This window comes from Phyllostomus discolor, chromosome 4 (assembly GCF_004126475.2).
Source record: "Phyllostomus discolor isolate MPI-MPIP mPhyDis1 chromosome 4, mPhyDis1.pri.v3, whole genome shotgun sequence".
Lineage (NCBI taxonomy): Eukaryota > Metazoa > Chordata > Mammalia > Chiroptera > Phyllostomidae > Phyllostomus > Phyllostomus discolor.
Genome location: NC_040906.2, coordinates 138,372,188 through 138,393,082, shown reverse-complemented (window position 1 = coordinate 138,393,082; position 20,895 = coordinate 138,372,188). Strand labels below are relative to the sequence as shown.

Sequence of the window (20,895 nt, the reverse complement as noted above, 5' to 3'; positions counted from 1 at the left end):
TGTTCTAATAGGGATTCATTATATATTTATTCATGAAATTTTCTTCCAAAATGATTAATTTACCAGAGGTAAAATATACAAATTAAGAAAAGGCTGAAGGAGTTAACTGAACTAAATCTATGGCTAAAGCATGCTATACTAAATTTGTAAGATCACTATTGAAAGGTCCATAGATGTTGAGGCTTACAGATAACATAACATCATGTTTAGGACTTCTGGCCAAGATGGAGGCATAGGTGGATTCACTGTACCTCCTCACACAACCAAAAGAAGGACAACAACAAATTTAAGTGCAAAAAACAACCAGAACTACCAGAGGATCGAACTGTATGGAAGTCTGACAACCAAAGAGTTAAAGAAGAAACATTCATCCAGACTGGTAGGAGGGGTGGAGACAGGAAGCTGGGTGGAGAGGGCTCGTGGCAAGGTAGTGGCTGCTGGAGCAGTCAAGGCAGTGGCTTGTGGAGTGGGCGGTCTGACATTTGCATGAAGATAAACTGGGAGGAACAACTGGGGAGCCAGACAAACTGCACAACCCAGGGTTTCAGTGTGGAGAAATAAAGCCTCAAAATCTTTGACTGAAGAAACCTGTGGGGGTTGCAGTGGCTGGAGACACTCCCAGCCTCACAGGATGGTTCACTGGGGAGACCCACAGGGTCCTAGAACATGTGCAAACCCACCCACCCAGGAATCAGCACCAGAAAGGCCCAGTTTGCTTGTGGGTAGTGGAGGCAGTGCTGAAAGCCATCCAAAAGCCCAGCAGGCAGCATTGTTCCCTCTCAGACCCCTCCCCCACATACACCACCACAATGAAGCTACATGGGTTGTCCCACTCTGGTGTATACCTGTGGCTCAGCCCCTTGCTATATAATAGGCATGCCAAGACAAAAAAAAAATGGCCCAAATGAAAGAACAGATCAAAGCTCCAGAAAAATTACAACTAAGTGATGAAGAGATAGAGAACCTATCAGATGCAGAGTTCAAAACACTGGTAATCACAATGCTCAACATAAATAGTTGAGCATGGTTGCAAAATAGAGGAAAAAGTGAAGGCTATGCAAAGTGAAAAAAAGGAAAATGTACAGGGAACCAACAGTGACAGGAAGGAAACTGGGACTCAAATCAACAGTTTGGACCAGAACGAAGAGATAAACATTCAACCAGAACAGAATGAAAAAAACAACTCAAAAAAAAATGAGGAGAGGCTTAGGAACCTCTGGGACAACTTTAAATGTTCTAACATTTGAATGATAGGGGTGTCAGAAGGAGAAGAGGAAGAGCAAGCAATTGAAAACTAATTTGAGAAACTAATGAAGAACTTCCCTAATCTGGCAAAGGAAATAGAGTTCCAGGAAGTCCAGGAAGCTCACAGAGTCCCAAAGAAGTTGGACCTGAGGAATCACACACCAAGGCACATCATATTTACATTACCCAAGATTAAAGATAAGGAGAGAATCTTAAAAGCAGCAAGAGAAAAGAAGAGAGTTACCTACAAAGAAGTGCCCATAAGATTATCAGCTGGTTTCCAAAAAAAACCTTACAGGCAAGAAGGGGCTGAGAAGTATTCAAAGTCATGAAAAGTAAGGACCTAACACCAAGAATACTCTATCCTGCAAAGCTATTATTTAGAGTGTGAGGGCAGATAAAGTGCTTCCCAGACAAAATAAAGCTAAAGGAGTTCATCATCACCAAGTCCTTATTACATGAAATGTTAAAGGGATTTATTTAAGGAAAAGAAGATCAAAACTATGAACAGTATAATGACAACAAACTCACAACTGTCAACAACTGAATCTGAAAAAACAAAAACAGGAACAAACTAAGCAAACAACTAGAGCAGGAACAAAATAATAGAAATGGAGATTGTATGGAAGGTTATCAGCAGGAGGGGGAGTGGGGAAAACAGGGGAAAAGGTACAGTTATTAAGAAGCATAACTGCCAGGTACAAAATAGACAAGGAGAGGTTAAGAATAGTATAGGAAATGGAGAAACCAAAGAATGTATACGTACGACTCAATGACATGAACTAAGCGGGGGAATGCTATGGAAGAGAGGGTGCAGGGTGGAAGGGAGTAAAAGGGGGGACATGGGACAACTGTAATAGCATAAGCAATAAATTAAAAAACAAACAAACAAATGAACAAACAAACAAAAATCATGTTTAGAATCACCTGTTGCTTCAAAACCTGCAAAAATCTTAGACAGGAAGAGAAAGATTAAAGGACTAAGATATATTGATGTACACACAGTTGAAAACAGCTATCAAAAGGCAGCAGACATCTGGGAAAGAACTTTCTTTTCAGCTTGGGGGCCAGAAATACATTGGCATTGCCTCTGGAACTGGAACAAAACCAAGTTTTAATTGGTTTTAAAATCTGGACTAGAACACTCCCTCAGTCATCCGTGAACCAACCTTATCTTGTAGAAGTGAAGTGAGTCTTGGCCAGCCACCTGCCTTGTGAATTGTTTTGTTTGGGTCCCTTATAGGACAGAAAGTACTTGTACAGCAGTTTCACATCAAGTTACAGTCTTTCGTGAGGTTGCTTGTGCAGAGAATTGACAAAGAGTAAGTCTCCGGAGAGAAATAACAAATGCTTTCACTAATACGCCTTGGGGCTGGATGGACCTGCATGTCTGGGAGTTATGGCCTACCTTCCTCTACACCTGAGCAATGGTTTGCAAAAAAGAGGAAAGCCTGTTCTTATAGAAGAGAGTCAGCTGGACAGACAAGGCCTTTTAAGATTGAATTAATTTATAATTTCATTATATTTACTACAGTGCTTCACACACAGCTAAATTATATAAAGAGTGATTGAATAAATGGTGACTTTTTTGAAATGTGTATACTATGAAATAACCTCAGTGGAAGAAAGTGTGTGGGGAGCCCACCCATTCTCCCATCCCCAGGACAGGGTCTTCCTTCACAACAAGGATGGAATAAACCATTCTCCTTCACAGTGCCCATGGGCAGGAGACACTTCCTCCAATTCCTCCTTAAATCACTCTGCCCCTGCCACAGGCAACAGGGGTAAAGGGGGCAACTAAGAAGATGACTCAATATTTCCCGACTTCTGAAACAAAATGAAACACCTGTTATGGATGAGGAAGATGGTTTACACTACTTTGTAGACTAAAAGTCCACTTGCAGAGATTGGAAATAGTTGAAATAAGTAATCCTCCCCAAGAACGTGCAGTATCTGGATTTGAATGGCTGCCAAGAAGTGAGAAGGCGAAGAGACCAAGAAAACCAAATTTAGCTGTTAAGTAACAACAACAACCATAACAACAACAATAGCTTTTATACATCAGGTTTATTTGTTTCCCAAGAGGAAGATTTTATTTTTTAAAAAAGGGGATTATGAGGTTATATTCTTCTATAATGTCAAAGTCATGAGGCCAAGAAAGTCTGAGGAATGGTTCTAGGTTAGATGGGACTAAAGAGGCGTGACAACTGAATGCAGTAGGTGATGTCACACAGGTTGTGCACTGAAGAGGAAAGGATGCCGTGAAGGACATTACTGGGTCAATGGGCAAACGCAGAATACAGCCAGCAGATTAGATACTATATCAATGTTCAGTTTACATCCAGCAGATTAGATTCTGTATCTATATTCAATTGATGTTCAATTGATGAAGGTTATACAAAAGAATATCCTTATTCTTAGGAAATCTACACTGAAATATTTAGGGATAAAGGGCTGAGAAATAGGCAACTTATGATTTTTAAAACATGAATTTTATGTGGAGATATAATTTTTGGTGCCCTTTAAAATATATTGCTGGAAGATCCCAGTTCTTAACTTCATAATGCCATATGGCATCTTTGTTACAAAGTATAATTTGCAGCTGGCACCCAGGTGAATGGAGTTCCCCTGAACCCACACATTAAGGGAGGTGCAGGGATGTGATTCGTACTTCAGGACTGCAGGGTGGGGGCCACATATTCCAGAGTGGAAAACCCTTGATCTGGTCTGAACCAGTGCATAAAGTAAAACACACTTGCAATCAGTCTTGAGGAACACTAACTGGTATGCATTACCAGGTCTAATACACTTCTATCCACTCCAGCTAATCAAAGCATAAGAGGGATATCACTCATATTGTAGAGAAGGAAGAGGCTTTATAATTACTGAAATGAATGCTTCCCTAACACAGGGTGATACTGTAACTTGATACAAGTGGGTGTTCCAGAGCCATACCTCCTGGCCCAAATCCTAGGTCCACCACTTACCACCTATATGACTTTTAATAACTTATTTCTCTTTGCCTCAGGTTTTTCATCTGTAAATTGGGGATAATAAAAATACCTACCTCACAGTGTTGTGGTGAGGATTAAATGAGTCAACATTTTAAAATGCAAGAGTGCTTAATGTGATAAACACTCCACGAATATTAACTTTGAATTAATTAAATGTTGAAATACAGACAGGAGACAGAAGAAAAGGATGCAGAAATCCAAGTGTCTGGGTTTTGATATTCACCTATAACACAGAAGGGCTTTCGGGCAAACCTCAGTCTTCCTTGCCATCCTCTGTACCGACAACAGCAACCTGCAGACCAGATTCGGATGATGAACTCCAAACCAAAGACAACAATCATCACGAACTCCTAGAATATCAAACAAGACAAGTTAGACGTGAAGAAACCATGTGAAGCAACCACAGCAAGCCGCTCTACGGGCATCTCTGACCATTTAGGCACTTCATGTAAAACGTCTCTAAGTTACACGTCTAGAATTAAGAATGTCTGTTCTCCAAATCAAACAGAACCTGGAGAGCATGGAGACCTCTGCATTTGCTATTGTCTGCATTTGCTGTCACGGAATGCCATTCCTTTTCAAGTCTCTAACATTTCACAAATTTAAGAGTAGGTTTCAATACTAAATTTGCAGGCTGAATCACCAAGCTACCTCATTTGGAGTATGCAGTGTAGCTGACTTCCGGTACCTGGTAACGTGTGAAGTATCTGGAATGAAAGAGGGGACCCTGAAAACTCAGCTTTACAGTTTCGCAGAGAACAGAGCTTCATTTTGCTGCAAAGAGTGACAATCTCTAAGTTCCTAAGAGCTGTTTTCAGAGAAAAAGAACTGACTATTTAAAAGTATGCTGAGTTCTTGTTATTAAGGTGTCCAAACCTCCTCATAGCACAGCAAGTTTCAAAAACATTACTGCATGTTTGGCACAAGCATCCTTTGCCAGAAATGAGACCCTAAATTCTTCAAATCTGAAGGTTGTTAATTATTATGCAACCCTTTGGTGAGAGCTGTTAGAAAATAGCACCTGCTCCAGCAAAATGACTTTGAGATTGTTTATAAGAGTTGTGAGTGAACCTTGGGGGAAGGCCAACTAAAGTGTCTCATTAAGCAGTGGGTAACAGAATGAGAAACCAAACAGAATTTTAAGGAAAAAAACATTTCTGGAGCAAGCATATCATGGTCACCTTGTTGTCCCTATACATACAGGCGCTGAATTTATCAAACTTGGTTTTCCTTTAAAAAATAATTCCCTCTCTTAGAATTATGCTAAGCCAAATAAGCCAGTCACAGAAAGACACTCATAGTGGAATCTAATTAACAATATGAACTAACAAACAAAATAGAGACAGACAGTTGTCAGGGGGTGGGGAGTGTTGGGGGACTTAGGGATACAAGTAGAAGGACTGAGCAAAAAAAAAAGGAAGCGAAAAAATCTCATGGACATGGACAACAGTGTGGTTACTGCCAGTGTAGGGGGGTGGGGGGAAGAGGAGAAGGGTAAAGGGTAATGGTGATGGAAGGAGATCACTGGGAGGGGTGAACACACAGGACAGTGTGAGATGACATGTTGTGGAACTGTATAACTTTTTTAACCAGTGCCACCCACTAAAAAGTAAAAAAAAATTAAAAATCCTCTGTTTTATTTTTAAACAAGGATTGACTCAGCATTTATAATGTAGAACAATAGATATTTTTAAAATATTTATTGAATTTATTATTTATTAGTTGATTTTTACTATAATTGCTTAATTATAAAAGTGATACATACTCTTTATTAAAACATTCCAACATCAGAGGAATATAGAGTAAAGGTCACTAGAACAAATTTCAAAAATTATATGGACCCCCCAAAAAACCAGAATAGCCTCAGCAATCTTTTAAAAATTATTTATTTATTTATCTTTAGAGAGAGGAAGAGGGAGAGAAACAACAATGTGTGGTTGTCTCTCGCATGCCTCCTACTTGGGACCTGGCATGCAACCCAGGCATGCACCCTGACTGGGAATTGAACCAGCAACCCTTTGGTTTGTAGGCTGGCACTCAGTCCACTGAGCCACACCACCCAGGGCAGCAATATTTTTAACAAATATTTGTAATATTTATTGATTATGATATTACAGTTGTCCCAATTATTTTCCCCTTTGCTCCCCTTCAATGGGTGCCCCAGTCCTCTCCAGCAATCTTGCCCCCTTAGTTCTTGTCTGTGGGTCGTACATATAAGTTCTTTGGTTTCTGTAGCTCCCATATTATTCTTAAACTCCCCCTGTCTATTTTGTACCTACTATTTATGCTTCTTAATCCCTGTGCCTTTTCCCTCTTCTCCCCGGTCCCCCTCCCTGCTGATAACAAACCCTCCATGCAATCTTTATTTCTATGATTTTGTTTCTGTTTTAGTTGTTTGCTTAGTTTTTTTTTCAGATTCAGTTGTTGACAGTTGTGAGTTTGTTGTCATTATACTGTTCATAGTTTTGATCTTCTTTTCCTTCAAAAAGTCCTTTTAACATTTCATGTAATAAGGACTTGGTGGTGATGAACTCCTTTAGCTTTACCTTGTCTGGGAAGCACTTTATTTGCCTCCCATTCTAAATGATAGCTTTGCTGGATAGAGTAATCTTGGTGTTAGGTCCTTGCTTTTCATGATGTTGAATACTTCTTTACAGTTCCTTCTTGCCTGCAAAATTGTCTTGAGAAATCAGCTGATAGTCTTATGGAACTCTTTTGTAGGTAACTCTTTTCTTTTCTCTTGCTGCTTCTAAGATTCTCTCTTGTCTTTAACCTTTGGAACTTGAATTATGATATGTCTTGGTGTGTTCCTCTTTGGGTCCAACTTGTTTGGGACCCTCTGTGCTTCCTGGACTTGCATGTCTATTTCCTTCACCAAATTAGGGAAGTTTCCTTTCATTAGTTTTTCAAATAAGTTTTCAATTTCTTGCTCTTCCTCTTCTCCTTCTGGAATCCCTATGATTCAGATATTCTAGACATGTTCCAGAATCTTCTTATTCTCTCATTGTTTTTTTTTTTTTGAATTCTTGTTCCTTCATTCTGTACTCATTGACTGTTTATTTCTTCCTTATGTTCCAAATCATTGATCTGAACCCTGGCTTCTTTCACTTCACTGTTGGTTCCCTGTGGGTTTTTCTTCATTTCACTTTAGTGTAGCCTTCATTTCTCCCCTTATGCATTTGCCATATTCAACAAGTTCTCTGAGTATCCCTATTACCAGTGTTTTGAACTCTGCATCAAAACAGGTTGGTTTTAATGTGGAGATAGATTGGTTATCTCTGTTGCACTTAGTTCTTTTTCTGGAGTTTTGATCTGTTCTTTTATTTGGGCCACATTTCTTTCTCTCCTCAATTTGGCAGCTTCCCTATGCTTGTCTCTGTGTATTAGGTAGAAGCGGCTTTGACTTCCTGCCTAGGTGCACCTGTTACATTGTAAGGGGCAGAGCCTTAGATATTCACCAGGGTGGGGCAACCCAGTTTGTGGTGCTGTATACAGGGGAGGGGCTGGAGAGGAAACAATGCCACTTGCTTGGCTCTTGCCCCGCTTCCAGTCACTTCCCTCACTTTCTGTATGCAACTGTCACCCTTCTAGTTGCTGCTCTGGTGCTAAATCCCAGAGTGGGTGGGTTTGCATACATTCTAGGACAGTGCAGGCCCTTTAAACAGATTCTCCTGAGAGACCATCAGTTTCTTCTGCCACCCCAACCACCACTGGTTTTTACATCCGGAAATTATAAGGCTTTATTTCCTAGCTCTGGAACCCTGTGCTGCACAGTCTGGGCTGGGGCCAGGATTGCTCACTCCCCAGCTATCTCTCCTGGTTTTTATCTACCACATGTGAATGTGGAACCACCCATTCTGCTGGCCACTACTGCTGCTGCCTTGCCACTGCCACCTCACTGCTGCCATACCACATCTTCTCTGCCTCCCTCATACCCATCTGGATGAACATTTCTTCTTTAAATCCTTGGTTGTTGGACTTTCATACAATTTTATTTTCTGGCAATTCTGGTGTTTTTTTGTTTTGAAGTTAGTTGTGTGTGGAGGTGAGATGTGTCAACCTATCCCTCCACCTTGGTCAGAAGTCCTAGCTTCAGCAATTTTGGGAAAAAAGAACAAAGTAGGAGGGATCACAATACCTGATATCACACTGTACTGTAAGGCCACTGTAATCAAAACAGTCTGGTACTGGCATAAGGACAGACAGATAGATCAATGGAGCAGAATAGAGAGCCCATAAATAAACCCAAGTCTCTATAGTCAATTAATATTTGACAAAGGAGGCAGAAGCATAAAATGGAGTATAGATAGCCTCTTCTATAAATGGTGTTGGGAGAACTGGACTGGTACATGCAAAAAGATGAAACTAGACCATCAACTTCACACACATGAGTAAACTCAAAATGGATAAAAGACTTAAGTTAGTAAACTTTTTGAGTTTACTCATAGACATGAATAAACTCAAAATGTATAAAAAACTTAAGTATAAGTTGTGACACCATAAAAATCCTACAGGAAAATATAGGCAGTAAAATTTCAGATATCCATGTAGCAATATTTTTGCTAATATACCTCCTAGGACAAGGGATATAAAGGCAAAAAAAAAATAAACTCATGGGACTACATCAAACTAAAAAGCTTCTGCAGAGCTAAAGAAACCATATAAAAATGAAAAGGGAACTCACTGTATTGGAAAACATATTTGCCAATGATACATTGGACAAGGGTTTGATCTCCAAAATACATAAAGAACTCATATGAATCAACATCAGGAAGACAGACAATCCAATTAAAAAATGGACAAAGGACCTGGAAAGACACTTCTCCAAGGAGGACATACAGATGACCCATAGACATATGAAAAGATGTTCAACATCAATAGCCATCAGAGAGATGCAAATTAGAACCACAATGAGCCCCGGCTGGTGTGGCTCAGTGGATTGAGTGCCAGCCTGTGAACCAAAGGGTCACAGGTTTGATTCCCAATTGGGGCACACACGCCTGGGTTGTGGGCCAGGTCCCCCATAGGAGGTGTGCAAGAGGCAACCATACATTGATGTTTCTCTTCCTCTCTTTCTCCCTCCCCTCCCCTCTGTCTAAAAATAATAAATAAAATCTTAAAAAATAAAACCACAATGAGATATCACCTCAAACATGTCAGGATAGCTGTCATTAATAAACCAACAAGCAACAAGTGTTGGAGAGATTATGAAGAAAAGGGAGCCTTACTGCACTATTGGTGGGAATGCAGACTGGTACAGCCCTGTGGAAAACAGTATGGAATTTCCTCAAAATACTAAAAATTAAACTGCCTTTTGACCCAGTAATTCCACGGCTGGGAATATACCCTAAGAATCCTGAATCACCAATGAAAAGAACTTATGCATTCTTATTTTTGTAGTAGTACTATTTATAATAGCCAAATACTAGAAACAGCTTAACTACCCATCAGTAAATGAGTGGATCAAAAAACTATGGTACATCTACAAAATGGAATACCATGCAGCAGAAAGAAAGAAGGAACTCCTACCCTTTGTGACAGCATGGATGGAACTGGAGAGCATTATGCTAAGCGAAATAAGCCAGGCAGTGAAAAACAAATATCATATGATCTCACCTATAAGTGGAACCCAATCAGAAAAACAAACATCAAACAAATATAACCAGACACTGAAATAAAAAACTGACAGAAACCAGAAAGGAGAGGGGAGGGGGATAATGGGAGAAAGAAGGGGAAGGGTAATCAAGGAACATATATAAAGGACCCATGGACAAAGCTAAAGGGAGGTAGGTTTGAGGGTGGGAGGTGGGGGAAAGTGGCAGTGGGAAAATGGAGACAACTGTACTTGAATAAAAACAATAATAAAATATTATTTCACAGTTAAAGAATAACAAATAACAATGAAAATTATTAAAAATAATAATAAAAGTAAAAAATAAGACAAAAAAGAAAGTAAAGGTCCTAATCTACTCCCCATTCTCCCATCTCATGTCCCAACATAAAAATGGTTATCAAATTTAGAAAATTTGTTGTAAGGTTCAGGCAAATGTCTGTTTTCTCAGAATATGCAATGATATGTTGTACTTTTGAAATGCCCTGTAGAGACATATCGTCCTATCCTTCTGTTTTTTGCACAAAGTAATCCACAGATATTTCTCCTGATGGAAAACAAGTCTCCAATATCATTGCTGCCTACTTATAGTGACTTAAAACTACCTGTGGGATAAATGTCCGAAAATGACTTGATACACAGGTAAACAAAACTATGCAACATGCACTCATTAATAATGTGAAGGTTTTGTGGGTTTTTTGGCTTTGTTATGTATCTAGGTAGTTGGGTCTATTCATTCATTAAGGTGGCTACAGTACTATATTGCCTCTTTTTAATCTAGCACATTTTCTCAAATGTAAAAAGTGTACAGAGGCCTAAAATGCTCATGCAGGTGGATTTTTGCCCTGTCCAGGTCTAATGGCAGGTCTACTTTTCTACCCCTGTTTCTGGTTCCTACTCATGCCAGAGTGTGGCAGTCCACTGGTGAGACATCATATTATGAGGGATACCCAAGAAGATCCCAAACATGGCCTGGGCACCCAAGAACTACAATATCATCATTTTTCTTTTTCATGTGAATAGCTGACATTGTTTTAAAGTAGTAAATTTATAGCCACTATTCTAAAGTAAGGGAGGCCATCACTGCACCATTTTTATGTTGCATTGAGGTAGAATAAATTAAATCTACCAACTTTTTACTCAGTGCCCCTTGTTCAGGAATATTGCTCACTGTTTTCTTTTTTTAAGAGGTTAGGGGAAAAAGTCTTTTTTTCCAAATAAAGCAAGAGGAAGTTATAACTAGATTTCACTACAGGATTTCACTACTATAACTTCTGCCTTGGGGGAAGTAATACTAGAGTCAGAATTCTCTTGTTCTCTTTAAACCATTACTTAGTATTTCCACAAGGGCTTGGTGTCAGACTGTGTGAAAAGTAGCCTCAAAAATCTCCATCATTGAGTAGGCAGCAGTGAGAAGTGAGAGCTCAGAAGACTGTGCACAGTTTCCTTCATGCCCCAGAGTGGCAGGCTGTGGGGAAGTCCTCTCTCAATGTCTTAGGCTTATGTGATAGGGGACAAGAGTATGAAAACCACTTTCAACAGATTCTCTCTCCTGGTTCCTAAAATTTACATCTTATTTCAATAAAAAGGAATAAAGTTCTAGACATGTTCTATTGAGCTAGACAAAGGCAATCATCCCTAATCCGACAGACTTAGAATAAGTGGGGAATGGAAGTGTGAGAAGACCACTTCCTACATAATACACAAGGGTTCCCTTTTCTCCACACCATCACTAGAACTTATCTTTTGTCTTTGAGAACAGACATTTTGACAAGGGTGAGGTCATTGTGGTTTTGACTTTAATTTACCTGACGAGTAGTGACATTGACCATCTTTTCATGTACCTGCTGGCCATTTATATATCTTCTTTTGTGACATATCTATCCAGGTCCTTTGCCTATATTTAATTTGGGTTACTTCTTTTTGCCATTGAGTTATGGAAATTTCTTTTATATATTAGATATTATCTCCTTACCAGATGTTTTCTCTCATTCTGGAGGTTGCCTTCTCATTCTGTTGGTTATTTCCTTCACTGTGCAGAAGGTTTTTAGTTTGATGCAATCCCATTCATCTTATTTTTGTTTTTGTTGCCTATGCTTTTGGGATCTTATTAAAAAAATCATTGTCTAGACCAATGTCAAGAAGCTTTTTCCTTATGTTTTCTTTTGTAGTTTTTAGACCTTACATTTAAGTCTTTAACCCATTTTGAGTTGAATTTTTACATGGTATTAGATAAGGGTCCAATTTCATTCTTTTGCATGTGGAGATCCAGGTTTCCCACATATGATCAAAACTCTCAGCAAATTAGAAATACAGCTTTATTATCTCAATGTAATAAATAATATCTACAAAAACCTAAAGTTAATATCATAAGTAATGGCGAAAGACTAAATGCTTTCCTCTAAATCAAGAAAAAGGCAGGATGTTACTTTCATCACCCTTATTCAACAGAGTCGAATAATACAGTCATGTCAATAAGGCAAGGATATAAGAAATAAAACATACACAAATTGGAGAGACCTAAAACAGTCTCTATTTGTAGATGACATGATTGTCTAAAGAGAAAATACAAAGAATCGTAAAAAACCCTCTTAGAACTAATAAGTGAGTCCAGTACAATTATAAGATAGATGATCAACATACAAAAATTAATTGCGTTTCTGTATACCAATAGCAAGGATGTGGAAACCAAAATTAAAAGCACAGGGCAAAATTATTGCCCTGGCTGATGTGACTCAGTTGGTTGGAGCATCATCCTGTACACTGAAGGGCTGTGGGTTTGATTTCTGGTCAAAGCACATGCCTAGGTTGTGGGTTCAGTCTCCAGTAGGGGAGCCAATGAAAGGCAAGCAATCAATGTTTTTCTGTTACATTGATGGTTAGTTATCTTTCTCTCTCTCTCTTCCCTTCCTCTCTCTCCAAAAGCAATGAAAAAATGTCCTTGGGTGAGATTAAAAAAAAACACACATACAATATTATTTGTAACCATTTAAAAGAAAATGAAACACTGAGCTATGCACTTGACAAAACATGGATAGGATATGCATGCTGAAAATTACAGAACATTGATAAAAGAAATCAGAGAAGACCTAAATAAATGGAAATGCCTTGTTCATGAACTGGAAGACTCAACATAATAAAGATGTCTTCAATTCATAATAAAGATGTCTTCAATTTTGGGAAGACTCTTCCCAAATTGATCTATAGGTTTAATGAAGTTTTTATCAAAAGCTCAGCTAGCTTTTTTTTTTGTAGAAATAAACAAACTTACTTTAAAATTAGTATGGAAAAGCCCAGGTCCCAGAATAAGTAAAACAATCCCAACAAAGAAGAATAAAGTTAGAGGAATCACTCAGTGTGATAGTAAGACTTACTATATAGCTCCAGTGATCAAGGCTGTGTGGTGCTGGCGGAGGCACAAGCACTCAGACAACAATAGAGCAGAAGAGAGAATTTGGAAACAGACCCAGGCAAACGTGCTCAGTTGATTTTTTAAATAAAAGTACAAAAACAATTCAATAAAGGAAGAAAGAGCCTTTCAACAAATGATGCTGGGGAGCTTGGAAATCAAGAGACAAAAAAAAAAGATGAACCTCAATCTATACCTCATACCTTATACAAAAATCAATTCAAATGTATTGTGGATTTAAATGTTAAACTATAAAACTTTCAGTAAAAAACATAGGAGAAAATTTTGAGGATCTGGATTAAGCAAAAGTTGCTAGACTTGACACCAAAAGCAGAAGCAACAAAAGGAAAAATTGAGGAATTGGACTTCATCCAAAGTAGAGAGAATGAAAAGGTCCACTATAGTCTGGAAGGAAACATTTACAAACTATGTATCTGACAAAGGACTAGCATTTGGAATATATAAAAACTCTAAAGACTCAAGAGTAGAAAAACAAAATAAATTCAATTAGAAAATGGGGAAAAGACTCAAAGGACATTTCACTGAAGAGGGTGTATGAATAGCAAATCAGTACATGGAAAGATATTCAACAACATTAGCCATACAGAAAATGCAAGTTAAAATTACAATGAGATAACACTCCAGATGCATCAGAATGGCTAAAGTTAAGAATAGTGACAACAAATATGCTGGGGAGAATGCAGGAAAACTGGATCATTCACACATTGCTGGTGGGAATGTAAAATGATACTGCTCATCTGAAGACCAGTCTAATAGTTTCTTATAAATATACAGGTATGCCCTGGCTGGTGTGGCTGTGTGGACTGAGTACCAATCAGCCTGCAAACCATAAGGTTGCCAGTTTGATTCCCAGTCAGGAAACATGCCTGGGTTGGGGGCCAGGTCCCCAGTTGGGGGGCATACAAGAGACAACCAATTGATGCTTCTCTCCCTTTTTTCTCTCTCCCTTCTCTGTATACAACTGTTTATAGTGGACTTACTCATAATGACCAAAACCAGAAAATAGCCCATATGTCCTCACCATATGAATTGGCTAAACAAGCTGTTGTATATCCATACCATGGTATATTATTCAACAATAAAAAAAAATGTTGACACATAAGACAACTTGAATGGATCTCTAGAGAATTATTATGCTGAGTGTAAAAAAGCCAATCTCAAAAGGCTACATATCATATTATTCCATTTATATAACCTTTTTGAACTGAAAAATTTTACAAATGCAGAACACATTAATGGTTACTAGAGGTCAGGGATTGTGCGGGGAGTGGTGGGTGGATGGGAAGGAAGAGGTGGGCATGGTTATTAAAGGGGAATGTGAGAGATGCTTGTGGTGATGGATCTACTTGGTATTTTGATTTTTGTGACAGATACACAAGCTCCACATCTAATAAAACTGTGCAGGACTAAAACCACACATACAAATGTGTATGACTAAAACTGGAGAAATCTAAGAAGGAGTTGTGGATTATAGCAATATTATTATTTTGGTCATGATATTATACTCAAGATTTGTAAAATGTAACCGTTTGAAGAAACAGTGTAAAGTATACACAGGATACCTCAAATTATTTTTTACATCTGCATGTTCATAACTATGAACAATAAAGTGGCAATAAATACATATCTATCAGTTGAATACAAAAAGCTAAGCAAACAAGAACAGCGACAGAATCATGGATATGCAGAGTTTTTTGATGGTTGCCACATGGGAGGGCATGTGGGAATGGGTGAAGAGGTGAAGGAATTAAGAAGTATACATAGGTAGTTACAGGATAGCTATGGGGATGTAAGTAGAGTATAGGAAATGGAGTAGCCAAAGAACTTATAGGCATGACCCACGAACATGAACATGAACAATGGTGTATGGATTGCCTGAAGGAGTGAGTGTTGCTGGGTGGAGGAAGGCAAAGGGGGAAAAATTGGGACAACTGTAATAGCATGATCAGTAAAAAATAATTTAAAAAAGAGAGTACTAACTTAGCATTAACCCTCTTTTCTAGATATTAAGGAAGAATCTTTATATGTCATACCAGGGAACTGTGATGCTCTTTCATTGGTATATAAACTGGTATATAAACTGTACTTTGCTGTACAATTTGAGACTTAAATTCTATTCTTGCAGTTTTTTTGTTGTTGAGTTACTCAAAGTGGTTTTAAGTAAAGATTGATTGATTTTGAGGGACACAAATTCACAATGCCTCACAGCTCATGTTTTAGTTGTTTTCTCATTAATTAACAGCACTGTTCATGAAAACACAGTGACCTTTGTCTAGTCTGCAAGCTGTCTGCTGTGACCATTAGTTTTTCTAGTTTTATGCTATCAAACAGCATTTTTGTGAAGATGAAATGCCAACATTATAAACCCTGTGACATTTGCACCAATTTTTGAAGAGCTGTGGTTAATTAGACATACAAAATTGGAACTATTGCCCTTCATCAGAATATCAACATAATCAATTTTTGGCTATTTTTTCTCGTTTTTTGTGTGTGTACACTTAAAGTAACATGAGGCAGCAGGCCAACATGCCTCCTCACATAATCCCTTCAGGGAAAGGATGTGTGACATAAACTGAGTCATAAATTGCCAAGAAAGGCATCAGTCAGGAGGGTTGCAGTTATAATTCTTTAGAATTTGGAAAGTTCTACTAGTACAGTAGTTATTAAGGAAATGAAATTAAGATATAGAGGTGGTTCCACACTTAAACCATAAAATGGAAATAAATATACAAAAATAAACCATGTTTTGGTTTTTGTTTCTTTAAAGAGCAGAAAAAAACACACTAAACGTGCTTACTAACCATTACTTACAGGCCATCAGATGCCATCATCAATTTAGCTTACTTTCACATTTCTTCTTACTTTTTAGGATGATATATTAACTGTTAGCCTATTGGAAGAGAATTTGAAGGAATAGTTGTATTTATCGATGATTTGACATGGAGTTAACATAATACCTTAACCATGTCTGTAGGGAACCAGTGGTGAGGGAGTGATGGAACTTTACTGAGTTGCTTAGTAGACAGTAAGTAGAGGTGTTTAGGGTGGGACACTGCAGGAGGGAGGGCGTGAGGATGAGAAAGGGGTGAGGATAGAGTAGGGTAGGGGTGAGGATGGGGAGACTAGAACAAGGTGTGAATGGTGTCAATAGGTTCTTGCCTTGGGAAAGAGTGATTGAGATGGTTTTGAAAGCCAGTGTAATTGTGCTGGCATTAGCTGGAAAGCTCAGGAAGACATGAAAATGAATTCATTTCAAGAGCACCAAAAAACTCTGGTGCCTCCTGAAGTCCTCCTGTTTTTTGTTGGGTGATTCCTGACATTTTTCTAGAAATAATTTATCCCTTCAAGTTTTTCACACATGTTAAAATGTAAATCTCCCTCTGAAAAGTAATTCATTTAACCACACTTATATTACAGTGCTCATTTATCCCAAAGGCTCCTCAGAGGAGCATAGGGAGGGGAGCAGACTGAAACTGTCCCATTCCAAGTAACTGATTTATAATTTGTTACCAAAGAAAGATCAGGGACAGGTTTTTCTCAGGTGTTGGAGCCACCTCTTGGGAGCATATGGGCCAGGGCCATAAGTGGGTGCTCCTTGTTGGGGAGAAAAGCAGCACTACAAAAGTTGGGGACAGAGGACATTCTGAGTTTCCCCCACAGCTCAGCCTAGCAGTGGTCTTGTGCATCCTAGTTGCTAGGGATACCATGATGAGCGCTTCTGCCCTCATGTGTAATTTTAGACACCTAGGGTTGGGTTGGTAGCTGTTAAGGGCTGTAATGCCCACCTGATGTGAGGGAGACACTTAAGTGACCACTTCTGTGTTCACATGTTGTGTTCTTAAGGTCACATCTTACATCAGGATAAAGCATGATGCTACCTGCCACAGAGGCGTCTCTCCACGGGGCAGAGCCAGTGTTGCTCTCTGCTGTGGTGTACAAGTTGGCAGTGCATGCAGTGGGGCTTCGTTTACGTTCTCCTCTTCCTTCCGTTGGGAACAGAAAGTGGACTCATGGAGTTCTTTTTGGTTGTCTACCCTCCCCACTCCAAGCCAAATTATACCTTAATTTGTTTGAAGTTTATACATGTGTGTGTCTGTATCCAGCTACATGTGTATATAGCAGGGATTAGAACTAAACCTCTCAACCATGAACTCCAATCTGGAAAAATTGAAAACAGTTTGCTATACCTTGAACTGAACCCAGATATTCATTCTGCTACGGTTTTGCCAAATAATCACAAATGAACCAGTCCAACTTGGAATTGAAGCTGAAAGCCTTGAATCACATCAAAATGAGAACACCAAGAAAGTCTCCAGAAGGTCCCTCAAAAAAATTAAAAGTGAAACTCCCTTATGACCCAGCAATTCCACTTCTGGATATATATCTGAAGAAAAACCAAACACTAATTTGAAAGGATATTATACATGCAGCTTTATTTACAATAGCCAAGATATGGAAACAACCCAAGTGCCCATCAATGGATGAGTGGATAACAAAGCTGTGGTACATATGCACAATGGAATATTACTTGGCCATAAAAAAGAATGAAATCTTACCATTCGTGAGAACATGGAGGAACCTAGAGGTCATTATGCTAAGTTAACTAAGTCAGACAGAGGAAGAGAAATACCATATGATTTCACTTATATGTAGAATCCAAAGAACAAAATAAATGAACAAACAAAACAGAAACTGACTTATAGATTCAAGAGAACAAACTGATGGCTGCCAGAGGGAAGGGAGGTTGAAGGGCTGGGTGAAAAAGGTGAAGGGATTAAGAACTACAAATTGATAGTTACAGAATAGTCCCAGGATATAAAGTACAACATAGGGAATATACTCAGTAATATTGTAATAACTGTATATGGTGCCAAGTGGGTACCAGAAATATCAGGAGAACACTTTGTTCTAAAGTATATGATTGTCTGACTACTATGCTATACATCTGAAACTAATACAAAAATAATATTGAATGTAAACTGTAATTAAAAAATAAAAATATTAATGTTTAAAAAATATATCAATAATAAAAACAAAAATACAATTTACTTCGCTACCAGAAATAAAAGTAGGCCATTCTATTAGTTTTATAGTAAGAGAATGTGCAAGGGCAATGGGTTTTTCTTTTAAAATTTTAAATAAAATTCCTTAAAACTAATGAATAATGTATTTCAATCAAGAGACTTCCCTGGCCTTCAGAAATGGGCATGCATCAGTCGAAGTAACTATAAAGCAAATCTTCTCTTTTGTTGGGACTGTTTCTCTTGTGGGTTGAGGTGAATGCCTGTGACAAGACAAGAGTTAGGATAGTGTAATGGGCTGGATGTTTGCTTCCCTCCAAAATCCATATATTGAAATTCTGACCCACAACATGATGGTGTTTGGAGATGGGGCCTTTGGGAAGTAATCAGGTTTTGATGAAGTCATGAGGGTGGGTCTTCATAAGGAAATTAGCACTTATAAGAAAAGGGAACAGTATGCACACAGTTTCTCTCTTCGCCATGCGATGGCACAGTGGGAATGCAGTCATCTTTCAAACCAGGAAGAAGGCCCTCATGAGGGAACCAATCAGCTGGCACCTTGACCTTGAACTTGAGTTTCCAGGACTGAGAAATAAACATCTGTTGTCTAAGCCACCCAGTCTGCAGTATTTTGTTATAACAGCCTGAGCTGACTAAAATGGTTTCTGTGCTATTAAGAGGTCAGGACTAGGTGTGCTCTTGGAGAGCTTTCAGAACTTTATACTCTTCTCATTTGGGTCTTATGTCACTGCCTTTACAGCTGCTCTTGCTTGGACCAAAGCAGTTGCTCTCATATTGACAGATCCCTTGACTTCAAGAAACTCTGTCCCTTCCCTTTTCCTTTAGGGTTTTTGCATTGTTTAGCATAACTAACTGCTCTGCAACATTAACTTCATTTATAGGTGTTCTGCTTTTCATGATCTCATTTTACAATTGTATACTGAATACCATAACCATGCAGGTATAAACATGAGCAAAGCAACTGCCCTCCTTGAGGAGTTTATAATTTATTTGGGGGTGATAAGACACACACACTGAAAAATCATATAGGGTATGTGCTGAGTGGTGGTTCCTTGAGAAATCTCTCATCCATTGTTATGACTCCTCTGCCCAGGCAGTCCCTCAATAAATATTTGTTGAAGTCTTCTTTACTTCAAAACTTTAGTTTCAGCAAAAATCAATTAGCATATGCTTTATTAACTCATTAAGATAAAAATTCTGAAGAACTAGCTAGTAGAAAAATTGGAATATGTTAATTGGCTTATGATTTTTTCCTCTCACTTGCCTATTTAGCATTACTGGCACTAATTTTAATGGAAAGTGAATGGTTTCTTACTGCAAGATGTCTTGGTGGCCTCAGTATGTGCTAATTTTGATTAAACTGAGCTACAGGACAGTAACAGTAATTATCCAATTTTACTCTTATGATTTATAGCACTGAACAATTTTGCTTTCATTTGGGGTCATCTGATACTCTCTCTTCTCCTTTTACTATCTTCCTAGAAGGACAGGATTTTCACCATTGGTTAAGAAAGTTTCTTAAGACAGGCTGGAAGTTTCTTAAAAAGCTTCTCCCTTTTGTTTGAACATGTTTGTGGCAAAATTTTCAGTGTTTTGGTTTTTGGAGGAAACTTCAGGGTAGAGCCAAAGTGGCTCCTGAAGGCCAAGTGGCCAGTGTTTTATTTACTCAATAACAAGGAAGACAGAGGTTGATGGAGGGGCGGAACCCCGAGAACCTCAACTGTGGAGCTGTCCACTGCAGAGGACTCTCCTTTTGTAGGTAGAATGTGAAAACAGTGGGCATAACTTGGAAGGAATAGAAACCTTTGGGACCATGGCTGTCAGGTGAAGAAAACTATGGGCTTGGTAGTAGTGAAGTCCAGCAGAAATCAGATACTATCTTGCTTTCTTTCCATGTCCACAAGCTATAGATTGTATTGCAGACCTCCATATGCCACTGGGAGAAGTCCCCATGCTTTCTTGGGTCACCTGACACACCTTCCTTCTAGATGTCCTGGCAGAACAAAAGCCATTTTGATCCAAAACAGTCTTGGCTTCCTCCTCTCCCAACTGTTTTCCCTTACAAGAATCAAAGTGCATTTTTTAAATCTAAGATTGTACATTTTCCCCATTACTACATTGTGTGTTATTGGTGTTAGTATACTCTGAGGCAACAGGAGTGGTATCCTTCTGTGAGCTCTGAGAGGTAGAAAACACACACCACTCTCTGTGCATACTGCACAAGCATTAGCACGTACACTTGCATACATACTTGTACATGAACTTGCACAAACACTTCCAGAAGTTATGCTGGTACTCAGTCATCTAGGCTTACCAGAAGAAAAGGAGAGACAAAACTCAAAGAATAAAAATCTACAGGAGGCCGTATTAACAAAACATACCACAACAAATGGAAAGCACATATTAACTCTCAGTGCAATCCCTGATAAACATAAAATGTTAACTGTCCCCAATGTATGACAAATAGTGACATTGTAATAATATTCCATTAATAATACTTTCTGAATTGAGGGAAATTGGAAGATTTCTGCCCTCTTAAACATTCAGGTCACA

General features: G+C 38.6%; 1 protein-coding gene across 3 annotated transcripts in view; it reads right to left on the bottom strand.

Moving 5' to 3' along the window:
- The window catches only part of KCNQ5 (potassium voltage-gated channel subfamily Q member 5), a 503,899-nt gene that overhangs the window by 128,144 nt on the left and 354,860 nt on the right, over nucleotides 1-20,895 (bottom strand). For all 3 annotated transcript variants that reach the window (XM_028509310.2, XM_028509311.2, XM_028509313.2), the window contains exon 3: nucleotides 4,483-4,609. In XM_028509310.2, coding sequence (XP_028365111.1) covers nucleotides 4,483-4,609 — 127 coding nt within the window. The remainder of the gene's footprint in view (nucleotides 1-4,482; nucleotides 4,610-20,895) is intronic.